Source organism: Rattus norvegicus, chromosome 1, assembly GCF_021556685.1.
Source record: "Rattus norvegicus strain SHRSP/BbbUtx chromosome 1, alternate assembly SHRSP_T2T, whole genome shotgun sequence".
Lineage (NCBI taxonomy): Eukaryota > Metazoa > Chordata > Mammalia > Rodentia > Muridae > Rattus > Rattus norvegicus.
Genome location: NC_141534.1, coordinates 214,414,584 through 214,427,729, shown reverse-complemented (window position 1 = coordinate 214,427,729; position 13,146 = coordinate 214,414,584). Strand labels below are relative to the sequence as shown.

Here is a 13,146-nt window from a genome sequence, read left to right as displayed (position 1 = left end):
TGAAACCTAGACCATGAGGCAACCTTAAAGAACAAAGGGACACCCCTTCAATCCATGTCCATATTTGACAACCCATAGCCACCCACTATAACCTCCCATCTATGATGCCCTTGGCAGCAGGAAGCTACTTCTACCACACCAGGTTGCCAGGCCGCTGCAAAAGGATGAGCAAAGCGACTCCATCTCCAGGATGCTCGGGGTCCTACTTTTCTCCTAGCCCAGAAGTTAGCCTTCTGAGACAGGGGTCCAGGGAGTCGAGGCAGCAGTGTCTCTCAAGTAAGGCACAAATAGACAAGACCTAGAGGAGGAAGCCTGGGGGACAGGGCCTCTTGAAAAAGGTCCGAGTTTCCCAGTCATCTGACTTGAGGTGGGTGCAAGGTCACCTTCAAACCAGGGAAATGGGGAGACGGTGTAAAAGGGGAGCACACAACCAATTGCCTTTTCTGTCCTAGATATGGGATGATTCAGACCTTCAGGAGACTATGAGTGCTCCCCTTTTTGGAAACATAAACCCAGGAGAGACCTTACCCGAAAGATCGCCCTGGTTTGTACCTGGAAGCCTGCGGTTGCTCTGCGTCTGCTTCATCTCCGCTGGCTGCAGATAACCGCTTGCACGGTGTGTGGGATTCCTTCACGGCTCACTGTCAGATGAAGTCTGGTAAGTCCAGGCCTGCTGGGTAAGAAGTCATGATAGCTCCATGTCTACCAAGGAGGCCTGTGCCTGCCGGTTTCGGGAGTATAATGGTCCTTTACCATTTGCAGAGCACCGTCGCTTGCATGCGATCTCATTTGGTCTCAGCAGCAGCAGATTCTTGTGATGTAGTTTCACTTTTCAATCTGAAGGTCCTCTTCTTAGGGTATAGATCTAAGAGCTAACTGACGGCATTGAGACCAGTAGTTTCCTGCCTAATATCGCTAAGGGACTGGGAGGCCACAATCCTCAGCTGGATTCCAGAAAGCAATTCTCTCTCTTCCCAACTCAGCCAGAATTTCCTGCCTATTTTCTACCTATTCACAGGACCTATTCACAGATATATTAGAAGAGAGTCTCTCATTCTCTTGACTCATTGGATGCAAACCTGTTCCCATGTGTGCAATCCCGTTGAGAGTTACAGCTCCTTTCCTTGACTCTGCCAGGTTTACCCTCTGGCACATGAGTACCCAGATAGCTGAGATACTTGGGGAATTGTGTTTCTGGCTATAGGAGCAAGAATAGGAATCTGTCTGGGTTCAGTCCCAGCTCAGAAAATAAAGAAAAAAAAAAAAGAATAGGAATCTGTTCCCCACCTGCATGGGGAAGGAAGCTGTAAAAGTTTGCCTGGCGAGGCTAGCCTGGGTAGGAATTCCTACCCCACCCAGCTGGTCCTCCAGATTCAGGGAGCTGGAGAGGTACAGTGACAGGTGAGAATGACAAGGAAGGGCACAAAGACAGGAAGACCAGGTCAAAGCAGAGACAGCTGTCAGGTGAGATAGGTCTGGGTAGGAGGCTCATTGACAAGAGGGATTATGTGTGTCCTACATGACTTGTTCTCATGTGTCCTGAGGAGGTTTAGAGATAGGTGGGTTTACCCTATCTTCCCAAGCAGCCATCCTGGTTTGGCTAACTGATTCCCAGCCTAAGAAGCCCTCAGGACCATACCACCCACTCACTGATGGTTCAACTACATACCTCCTTCTTGTCTGTCCACATTCTGAAGACTTCATTGTCCTGAATGCTCCTGTGTTGGGATGACTTCTGTGTCTTCAGAAGGTCTTGCTGCTGCCATCCCGCAGGACCAGCTGAAGCACAGGAGCACATGCCACTTGCTGGGCCTCTGCATCTTGTCCTAGGTGTGTCCCTGTTGTACTGAACTTCCAGGAAGATATCTCTGATTCCTCTTCTCTGACAAAGGAGAAAGGACCCAGATAAGAGAGGAGGACAGGGGGGGTTGGGGATTTAGCTCAGTGGTAGAGCGCTTGCCTAGCAAGCTCAAGGCCCTGGGTTCGGTCCTCAGCTCCGGGGGGGGGGGGAGGGCAGGGCAGCAATGCCAGGAACTTGGAGCCTAGGTGAGAAGGGACTCCATTAAAGGGAGGACATCATGGAACTGAAGGCCAGGGAACTAAGGTAGCTTGGGCGTCAAGGTTTCTGGCAGTGGGTTGTGGGGGCAGGCAAAGGCTGGTTTGAGCAAGGAACTGCCCTTGGAAGGATTCTTTTTCTTGTTGGAACTATGGTGGATTGGAGTACGAGGGCCTTGAAGGGTTCGTGTGACAGAGCAGCTGGGACAAAGTCCATTCTCTTTCCTTGCAGCTCATCTCTGAGTGTGGGAGCTCCGAGCAACCTCCTGTTGCCTCCTCAATTCTACTTCCAGACCCCTCACACCCAGACGTAAGCCTCTGGGTGGCAATCCAGACTCTGATGGTCTTTCTTCAGACATCTCCCTTTTGCTCCCATGTCCTTGACCTTGCCCCCATCCCTGTCACCATGCCTTCATGGTTCCTAGGCTTTCATTGCTGTTTCTAGGCTAACGACAGGCTGTGTCATTCCATCAGCGCAAAGACTCGGGCCATCTTTTGGAGCCTCACATCACTTTCACATTACTCCATGTCCAGTGCCTTCAGCGGTGCATTCCTTCATGACTCAGGGCCATTCCACATGGCACTGCCCTGCCTTTCTATCTTTATCTTCCAGGATCCTAGCCTGTGTCTCCCTCCCTCCATCCCTCCCTCCCTTCCTTCCTTCCTTCCTTTCTTTCTTTCTTTCTTTCTTTCTTTCTTTCTTTCTTTCTTTCTTTCTTTCTTTCCTTCTTTCTTTCTTTCTTTCTTTCTTTCTTTCTTTCTTTCTTTCTTTCTTTCTTTCTTTCTTTCCTCTTTTGTTTAGGTTTGTTTGCTTGTTCGTTTGTTTTAAAACAGGGTTTCTCTGTTGTAGAATCACTCTGTAGACCAGACTGGTCTCCAACTCAGATCTGCCTACCTCTGCTCATGAGTGCTGGGATTAGAGGTATGGGCCATCACAATAACTGTTCCTTTGAGACACTTCAGTTCTCTGCCTAGAAGTTGCCTGCTCTGCCTAGAAGGCCCCTCTAACCTGTTTACAGGAGTGGGGAGAAGGCTGAGTGTAGAAGATGCTTGCCATGTAACCCCGAAGACCCAGATCCCTAGAACCCATGTAAACTCAGGCACAATAACATAGGCACCTGTAACCCCAGTGCTGCTATGGGGAGAGAAGACAAGGGAACCTATGGAAGTCTGGTGCATGCTCAGTAAAGAAGAGATATCCTGTCTGAAGAAGGTAGAAGGCAAGGACCAACACCCAAGATTGTCTTCCAGCCACTACCTGCATGCTGTGGCATGTATGGATCCACACTAGCACACAGACATATCACAGATATCCACAAAACAAAATACTAGCACACCAGGTACATGGGCAAGACATTTCATATAAATAAAATGAAAATAAAACAACTTTTACAAACTTAAAAATAGGGCTAGGCAAGGTAGCCCATTCCTTTAATCCCAGCACTCAAAAGGCAAAGCCAGGCAGATCTCTGTGAGTTCCAGACCAGCCAAGGTTTCATGGTGAGACCGTTTGAAAAAACAACAGGGGGCTGGAGAGATGGCTCAGTGGTTAAGAGCACTGACTACTCTTCCAGAGGTCCTGAGTTCAATTCCCAGCAACCACATGGTGGCTCACAACCATCTGTAATGAGATCCGATGCCCTCTTCTGGTGTGTCTGAAGACAGCTACAGTATACTCATACATTAAATAAATAGTATTTAAAAATAATTTTGGTAAAAATATGCATAACATAAAATTTACTACTTTATCCCTTTTTGTAAAACAGGTTTTTGCTGTATAGTTTAGATTGGCCTTAAACTCTTCCTGATTCAGCCTTCTGAGTGCTGAGATTCTAAGCATGCACTACTATAATTTACTTTAGTCATTTAAAAATATATAATTGGGCCAAGCATGGTGGAGCATGCCTTTAATCCCAGCACTTGGAAGTCAAGGCAAGTGAATCTCTGAGAATTTGAGGCCAGCCTGGTCTACATATAAAGTTCTAGCATAGCCAGGGTTTTTATAAGAGCTCCTGTCTCAAAAAATCATCATCATCATCATCAACAACAACAAAGTACATAATTGTTTGGGGGCTGAAGCAATGCTTCAGTGGTTAAGAGTAGTTAAAACTTTCAGAGGACCTGGCTTAAATTTCTAGCACTAGTCACAACCTTCCATAGCTTCAGTCTCAGGGGATCTGACACCTTCTTCTGACCTCTGTAGGCACCAGATGTGCATGTGGTGCACAAACATACATGCAGGCAAAACATCCATATACATAAAAATACATAAATAAAGATTTGAAGTATAAGCCAGGTATTGGTGGTTCATGCCTTTAATTCCAGCACTCGGGAGGCAGAGGCAGGAGGATCTCTGAGTTTAAGACCAGCCTGGTCTACAAAGTGAGGTCCAGGACAGCCAGGGCTACACAGGGAAATCCTGTCTCCACAACACACCCAAAAAAAATTTTTTTTTTGGTTCTTTTTTTTGGAGCTGGGGACCAAACCCAGGGCCTTGCGCTTTCTAGGCAAGCGCTCTATCACTGAGCTAAATCCGCAACCCCAAAAACATGTAGCCCAGGCTGGCCTCGAACTCGTGATCCTCCTGCCTCTGCCTCCTTCAGCAAATCCTACTGGCGTGCGCCACCACAACCGGTCAAAATTTTTAATTAATATAATTTAAATTTTTACAAGTATAAATTGTAGCGTCAACTGTATGCACAGGCTGCAGCTATGGCTCAGAGGCAGAGCACTTCCTGTCATGTATTAGTGAGACACTAGATTCAGTCCCCAGCATTGCACCACAGAGTACATTTGTAATATACAGCCTCAGCACTATCCACGTCTAGAAACGTTTCCTTATCACAAACAGAAACTCGCCTGTGGTACAGTGTGCTTTCTGTGAATCTGCCTCCTTCAGTACTGCTGGGAATGGAATCTTACCTCATTTGGGCCTTTGCATGTGGCTTAATTCACTTAGCATAATGTGTTCAGGTTTTAGCCAAGTCGTTCCATATTCCAGAATGTCATTCCTTGTTAAGGTAGAGATAGTCCTTTTACGTATTCATGCAGTTTACCTATCCATTTTCACGTTTTTAAGCATTTGGAGTCTAAGCCTTTGTCTGCTGTGAGAAATGCTGCAGCGGGCATTGTCTTGTGTGTGCCTGAGTCCCAGCTTTCACTTTGTCTGGGTACACAACTGAGAGTGGGGTTGCTGGATCATTCTGAGCAACTTTATGAGAAACTGCCAAAGTGTTTTCCATCCATACCAACCAAGAAATAATGAGGAAAATCTAGGCTCTAGACCATAATCACAACAAACAAACCTAGCAAACACACACTCATACTATCTGAACTGTCTCTCTTTTTTTTTTTTCCCCCCCGGAGCTGAGTTCCGAACCCAGGGTCTTGCGCTTGCAAGGCAAGCACTCTACCACTGAGCTAAATCCCCAACCCCCTGAACTGTCTCTTCTATCAAAGACTCATCCCTTCCATTGTTTTTTTACAAAGTGATAAGTTGAAACTATGTGGTTATTATGTTCCCCAATAATCTACCAACCATTGGTTTTATTCTTATTTACTTTTTGTGTGTCTAGGGGATCATTAAAGGCCTTGTGTATGCTAGGCGAGTTCTCTGTTATTAAGTTGCACCCCTAAACCCTCAAATACTAGTTTTAACATCAGGTAATAGTCTTGCCTAAATTATTTATTTCACTGTATTTTAAAAATTGTGTAATTTCTCTATATTATACATTTGATTGATTTAGTAAGCTATTATTTTTCAGTAAAAAGATTTTTTTCTTGTCACATTTACCCCTGCAGATTCAATGTGTTACATCATTGCGATTAGTATTGTTTTTGAGGACTTATTTAATGTGTATGTGTATGTCCCTGAGTGTGTTTATATGCAGTGGGTACTCACTGAGACAAAAGAGGGTGTTGGATCCCCTGGAGCTGGAGTTATAGGAAGTTATGAGCTTTGGGGAATGTAGGTGCTGGGAACTAAACTTGGATCTTCTGTGAGAGCAGTATCAGTGGAGCCACTCTCCAGCCCCACAGTGATCTTTCTGGTACTCAAGTTTAGGCAGTAGGAGCCCCTACAGTTGACCCTAGGTCTCTGAGCACGTTGTTGCTCCTGTCACAGGACACTGTTCCAGGTACACCTTGATCTACCCTGATGAAAATTACCATTCATTCAGAGATCTCAGGTTCTTATATTTTTGGTTGTGAGCCTAGCCTTTAACGGCTGAGCCATCTCTCCAGCCCAGATCTCAGGTTCTTTAAGAGGGAAAACTGTTTTCAGAAACTAAAAGCAACTCCAGATATGCTCTTTGCTGCATGCATTGCTTCTAGGCTTTTAGGATGGATGGTAAATGGGAGGTTTAGGACTTGAGTTTTAGGACTGCTGACTCAGACCAGGGCAGAGCCTGCCACTGTAAATGGCTCTAAAATTGGGACATGGCCTGTTATTGGCTTTTAGAGATAATTAGAAATGATCCTGAGAGAAGAAAAGATTTGAGGTAAACCCCAGACAACTGGCTCCTCCCCTTGCCTGACACAGCACAGAGTTGGCACTCAAGCAGAACACAGGAGTTCTGCTGCACTGGAAGGCAGAGCGCATGGTTGAGGGCCACTAAAGCAGGTGGAAATCCAAAGGCAAGCTGCGGGGAAGATAGCTGTGGAGACTGCCAGTCTGTGTGTGGCTTCTCTGTGAACCCTTAGCTGAGGCTAGCTACACATGTGCAGGGTGACTGTGGGAACTGACAGATTTACTGTTGCTGTGAGGCTGAGAGGGAAGGCGAGATTCTACAGATCCCACGGTCCTATGAGAATTTGGATTGTGGGTTAATCAGAATGAAAATACTTCATTAATATTCTGGCTGACATGAGACCTCAGTGAACTTATGCTGTAGGAATAGGGACCATGACCTAGAAGCTGGAAAGACAAACTAGAGACCCCCAAATCTGGCCTACCACAGGTCCACTACAACCTGTGTGTTTGCTTGCTTTCTCTACCTGGCTAATCTATAGTACAGTGGCAGAGATGGTATGGGCTGGAACAACTGAACTCATTGTCTTGCTATTTTCAGAGGTCATTTCTAAACCCTTCTGTAGAACAAAGCTATCCCAAGCTTGTCTAATACATCCTAAATTCAAGTTGCAAAAAGATCAAGGAGAGGAAGCTGGAGAGATAGCTCTGCTGTTTAAGAGCACTAATTGCTCTCTCAGAGGACCAGAGTTTGGATCAGTACCATGCTGGGTAGCTCACAACCAGCTCCGGGGCATCCAGCACCCTCTTTTGGTTTCTGTAGGCACTTACACAGGCACACAGACACACAGACACACAGGTGCATGCATACACACACATGTTCAGGTAAAACATTCAAGCACAAAAAATTAAAATACAGTGTTTCTTAAAAACTTTAAAACTATGGGCTGGAGAGACAGCTCAGCGGTTAAGAGCACTATCCTGAGTTCAATTCCTAGCAACCACATGGCAGCTTACAACTGTTTCAAACTCCAAGATCTGACACCCTTACACTGACACACATGTAGGCAAAAAGCCAATACACATAAAATAAAAATAAATTAATTTTTTAAAAACTGTTTTATGTTTGTGGATGTTTTGCCTGCATGTATATTTGTACCACATGCATGCTGTGTCCTCAGAGACAGAAGAGAGTGCCTGATCCTTTGGGACTACACTTAGAGATGGTTGTGAGCTACCATGTATGGACTGCAACTTGAACCCTGTCCTCTGGAAGAGCAGTCAATGCTCCCAACCACTGAGCCAACCACTTAGCACTCCATAAATAATTAAGTGATTTTGTTTGTTTCATTTTCGAGACAGGGTCTTTTTTATTATTTATTTTATTTTATTTTATTTATATAAGTACACTGTAGCTGTCTTCAGACACACCAGAGGAGGCCCCTTGGGATCTCATTACAGATGGTTGTGAGCCACCATGTGGTTGCTGGGAATTGAATTCAGGACCTCTGGAAGAGCAGTCAGTGTTCTTAACCGCTGAGCCATCTCTCCAGCTCATTTGTTTCATTTTTTTTTTCTTTTCTTTTTTTCGGAGCTGGGGATCGAACCCAGGACCTTGCGCTTGCTAGGCAAGCACTCTACCACTGAGCTAAATCCCCAACCCCATTTGTTTCCTTTTTAAGACAGGGTTTCTCTGTGTAGCTCTCACTGTCCTGGAACTCATTCTGTACACTAGGCTGGCCTCGAACTCACAGAGATGCACTCAGGAGGAAGAGGCAGGCAAATCTCTGAGTTCAAGGTCAGCCTGGTCCACAGAGTAAGCTCCAGGACAGCAAGGGCTACACAGCGAAACCTGTCTCGAAAAAACCAAAGCCAAAAACATGTCCCCCACAACCTCCACAAAAGCACAGGAACAGGCCCAGCTTGGGTGCCCGTGCCTTTAAAAAGAAAGGACAAAATTCCACAGTTTATTTGTTTATCTTCATATCAGTTTACTCAATGTCATGAGTGTCTGGCCGCAGGTATCTGTGCAGTACCTGCCTGCAGTGCTCACAAAAACCATAAGAGGACCACACCCCTGGAACTGGAGTTACAGATGGTTTGAGCTGCCACGTGGGTGCTGGAACTGAACCCTATCCTCTGCAAGAGCAGCATGGACTCTTAACTACTGAGCCATCTCTCCCGTCCTGCATGATTCTATCCGTGTGAAGTGTTCAGAATAGGGAACTCCATAGAGACTGAAAATATGTTGGCTGTTGCCAAGGGGACTTGGAACTGTCGGTAGCTGCAGAGTTTCTCTATGGAGTGATTGGAATGTTGTTGAACCAAGTAATCATGTTAGAGATATGGTCCCCTGATTAAGAGCATGTACTGCTTTTCCATAGGCCCAAGTTGAATTCCCAACACTCACATCAGATGGCTTATGACCACCTGTAACTCCGACATCAGAGGAATTTGTCTTTGCAGACACACATACAATACACACAGTGCAATAACCCTCGGCACACACAAATAATGAAAAAAAAATTTTTTTTGGTTCTTTTTTTCGGAGCTGGGGATCGAACCCAGGGCCTTGCGCTTGCTAGGCAAGCGCTCTACCACGATTGGGGTTGGGGATTTAGCTCAGTGGTAGAGCGCTTGCCTAGCAAGCGCAAGGCCCTGGGTTCGATCCCCAGCTCCGAAAAAAAAAAGAAAAAAGAAAAAAAAAAGATTTATTTATTTATTATGTATACATAGTCTGCCTGCATGTATGCCTGCAGGCCAGAAGGGGGCACCAGATCCCATTACAGATGGTTGTGAGCCACCATGTGGTTGCTGGGATTTGAACTCAGGACCTCTGGAAGAGCAGGTGGTGCTCTTAACCTCTGAGCCACCTCTCCAGCCCCATCATACTTAAAATCTTTTAAAAATTCCTTTACATGCATTGGTGTTTTGCCTGCATGTATATCTGTGTGAAGTTAGTGCTCCAAACCACTAAGCCATTTCTCTACATGGACTGCTGAGATGGCTCAGAGGGAACAAACCCTTGCTGCCAAGTCTGGCAACCTTAGTTCAATCCCCAGAACCCATGTAAAGGTAGAAGGGGAATCAGTTTCACAAAGTTGTTCTCTGCCATGTCCTTGACTGCGTGTCTGCACACACGCACATCGCCCTGCCTGCTAACAGGACAGTAAGCTTTCTTTTTTTTTTTTTTTTTTGGTTCTTTTTTTTCGGAGCTGGGGACCGAACCCAGGGCCTTGCACTTCCTAGGTAAGTGCTCCACCACTGAGCTAAATCCCCAGCCCCCGACAGTAAGCTTTCTTAACTGCTGAGCTATCTGCCCACCCCAGCACAGACATTTTACAGAATGACTGAAACTCCAAAGGCTGGCACCACTAGTTGTTGGTGTGGATATAAGGCTCTTAAACCATCTCCACTCTTCAATTCTGGGGATGGAGCTCAGGACTTCACACACTCGAGGTACCAATGCTAGCAGCATTTGGGGCACATCCCCTAAAACTGTTCTACATATTGATGGAAATTTAAAATGGTAGACTCATTTTGGGAGATGAATTTATTATTTATTCTAAAATTTAATATCCATGGGATGGAGAGATGGCTCAGTGGTTAGGAACACTGGCTGCTCTTCTAGACCTGGGTTGGGTTCCCAGCACCCACATGATAGCTCATAGTCCTCCATAACTCCAGTTCCAGAGATCTGATGCCCTCTCCGCTTCCATGGGCACCAGGCATGCACATAGTGCACAGACATACATGTAGGCAAAACATTCGTACACATGAAATAAAATAACTCGGGGGCTGGAGAGATGGCTCAGTGGTTAAGAGCACTGACTGCTCTTCCCAAGGTCCTGAGTTCAATTCCCAGCACCCACATGGTGGCTCACAACCATCTGTAATGGGATCTGATGCCCTCTTCTGGTGTGTCTGAGGACAGCTTCAGTGTACTCATATAAAGAAAGAAAAGAAAAGAAAAGAAAAAAATAAGTCTTTAAAAATAAATAAAATTGAGGGTTGGGGATTTAGCTCAGTGGTAGAGCGCTTGCCTAGGAAGCGCAAGGCCCTGGGTTCGGTCCCCAGCTCCGAAAAAAAGAATAGAAAAAAAAATTAAATAAAATTGCACATATCACATACAATCCAGTAATCTGAATTTTTGGCATTTACCCAAGAGAAAGTAGAAAACTTTATACAGAGACTTGTACACACCTGTTTATAACAGCTTTATTCAGCAGGTTTCAAAACTAGAAGTAATTGAAATGTCCACCAGCTGACACATGGCTAATGCATCTGGGCTTATTCACACGATGGAATATTACTCAGTCATAAAGATGAATAAGTTCGGGGCTGGGGATTTAGCTCAGTGGTAGAGCGCTTACCTAGGAAGCGCAAGGCCCTGGGTTCGGTCCCCAGCTCCGAAAAAAAGAACCAAAAAAAAAAAAAAAGATGAATAAGTTCAGTTGACTCATCTGTGACCTGCCTCTGCCCCAAGCCTGTGCCTGTGGCCATGGAGACAGAGTCTTCAGGTACTCACTCCTTCATCCCTGGCCTGGCCTGGGCAACAGAGACCTCAGTCTTCTCGAGCTAACTGGTCTTTTATCTCCAGATCTCACTCCTGAGCCCACCGCCCTGTTACTCACACTGCTCCCTGGCTGTTATCAGGCAGGGAAGGGCAGTGTGGTCTGAACCTCCCTCCCCATCTCCTTCACCGTAACCCTGCTCTGCTCTCACTGGTCCTCACCTCACACAGTGAACAAAGTGCCTGATGAAGAGCAGTGTGGCTGGACCTTGTGGGGATCACTAATTTTAATCTTTAAAAAAGTTTTATTTGGGGGGGTATGGTGACAATTTTGGAGTTTTGGTTTCTTTGAAACCACAGACTATTATATGTTGTCATTTTAATCCCAGGTGTGGGATGTGAGGCTGCTTCAGATTGTCTGCCACACCCGAGTATGGCCTGCCCCGAGCTCTAGCAGCTGCCCTGACAGCTGCAGATAGTTTCTGTGATAGTGTGACTGGGATTCCGGAGACGTCAGAGGGTGCATAAATGCTCAGCCCCACGCGGGTGACTGTTGGTGGTTGTTGTTGTTGTGTTGTTCGTTAAGTGGTTGTGTGCAGAGAAGAAACAAGAAGAAATTACATATCCTGACTGTGAAGATCAAAACTTGCCCCAAAGAACCGTCACCTCCAATCAGCAGGAAGTAGCCTAACAATAACTTTGCCTCCTTTCCTTTCTACCCTTTTTTCTCTCCTACCTTGTGGTATGGGGTTGAAAGGGTAAAAAAAGGGGGGAGGGCAGGTGGAGAAGGGTAGAAAAAGAAAGGCCCACAAAATAGCAAAAGTCAGGCTAAAGGGGTGGGATAGCCTTGTGTAGGTCAGAGCACAGCCTGGTGGAGTCAGCCCTCACCGACATCCGTGCGGGTCGCAGGAATCGATTCACCTTACCTGGCCTGCACCTTCGTCGGCTCAGCCATCTCATGAGCCCTCTTACACATACGATGAAGTGGAGGGAAGCTGGCAGGCCCATGCTGGTGTTTGTGAGAGATTTTTAGGAAAGACAAGATATGTCTCTGGTTACAGAAACCAAATTGTATGTGATGAGGGAATACATACAAAGAAGAGTAAGAAGCTTCCTGGGCTGATGGAATGTTCTAGATTACCGTGGCATAGGTGGTTAAGGTAGTTTCCACATTTTTCAGAGATGTGCACTTAAAATCTAATTTTGGAGGCTAGGTTTGTATCTGATCCCAGTTGCCCAGCTTGCACAAGACCCTGGGCTTGATCACAATACTGCCAAAAACAAGACAAAACAAACAAAAACCCTGTAATGTTGTTGCAGATAAATTATAGCTCAGTAAAGATGTTTTTTTAAAAATGCACATTACTAATATATCTAATTCCAAATCCCACTCCGGAAGGTTTTGTCTCATAATTTTTCTCCATTTTTTTTCCACAGTATGTGACCTTTTGGGGGGAGGGTCGCTCTGTGTAATCCTGGCAGTCCTGGAAGTCAAGGTTCCTAAGTTAAATATAAATATGAAGATGTCATAGAACGTCTTTAAATAGTTCTATAGTTCAAGAACCAAACTGTACGACACATCCTCAGAGAGGCTTGGCTTGGCGCCCTCCCTCCATTCTTAGCTAGCCCAACACTTCTTTTTCAAAAATTTTTATTAATTTTTATTTATATGAGTGCACTGCTGCTGTCTTCAGACACACCAGAAGAGGGCACCAGATCCCATTACAGATGATTGTGAGCCACCATGTGGTTGCTAGGAATTGAACTTAGGACCTCTGGAAAAGCAGCCAATGCTCTTAACCACTGAGCCATCTCTCCACTCCCCCCCCCCCACTTCTTTCTTTCTTTTTTTTCTTTCTTTTTCTTTTTTAAGATTTATTTATTGTTTGTATGTGAGTACGTTGTCGCTGTCTTCAGACACACCAGAGATCCCATGACAGATGGTTGTGAGCCACCCTGTGGTTGCTGGGAATTGAACTCAGGACCTCTGGAAAAGCAGCCAGTACTCTTTTTCTTTTCTTTTTTTCGGAGCTGGGGACCGAACCCAGGGCCTTGTGCTTGCTAGGCAAGAGCTCTACCTCTGGGGCTGGGGATTTAGCTCAGTGGTAGA

The 13,146-nt window shown here is 45.6% G+C and overlaps 1 protein-coding gene across 12 annotated transcripts in view; it reads left to right on the top strand.

Annotated features, from left to right (window-relative positions):
• Rad9a (RAD9 checkpoint clamp component A) overlaps positions 1-13,146 on the top strand; it is a 65,069-nt gene that overhangs the window by 2,921 nt on the left and 49,002 nt on the right. For all 12 annotated transcript variants that reach the window (XR_015681568.1, XR_015680557.1, XR_015682051.1 and 9 more), the window contains exon 2: positions 453-658. Coding sequence is in view for 2 of the 12 variants with exons in the window: in XM_087644233.1 (XP_087500359.1) it covers positions 649-658 (10 nt within the window). In the remaining 10 variants the exon portion in view is untranslated. The remainder of the gene's footprint in view (positions 1-452; positions 659-13,146) is intronic.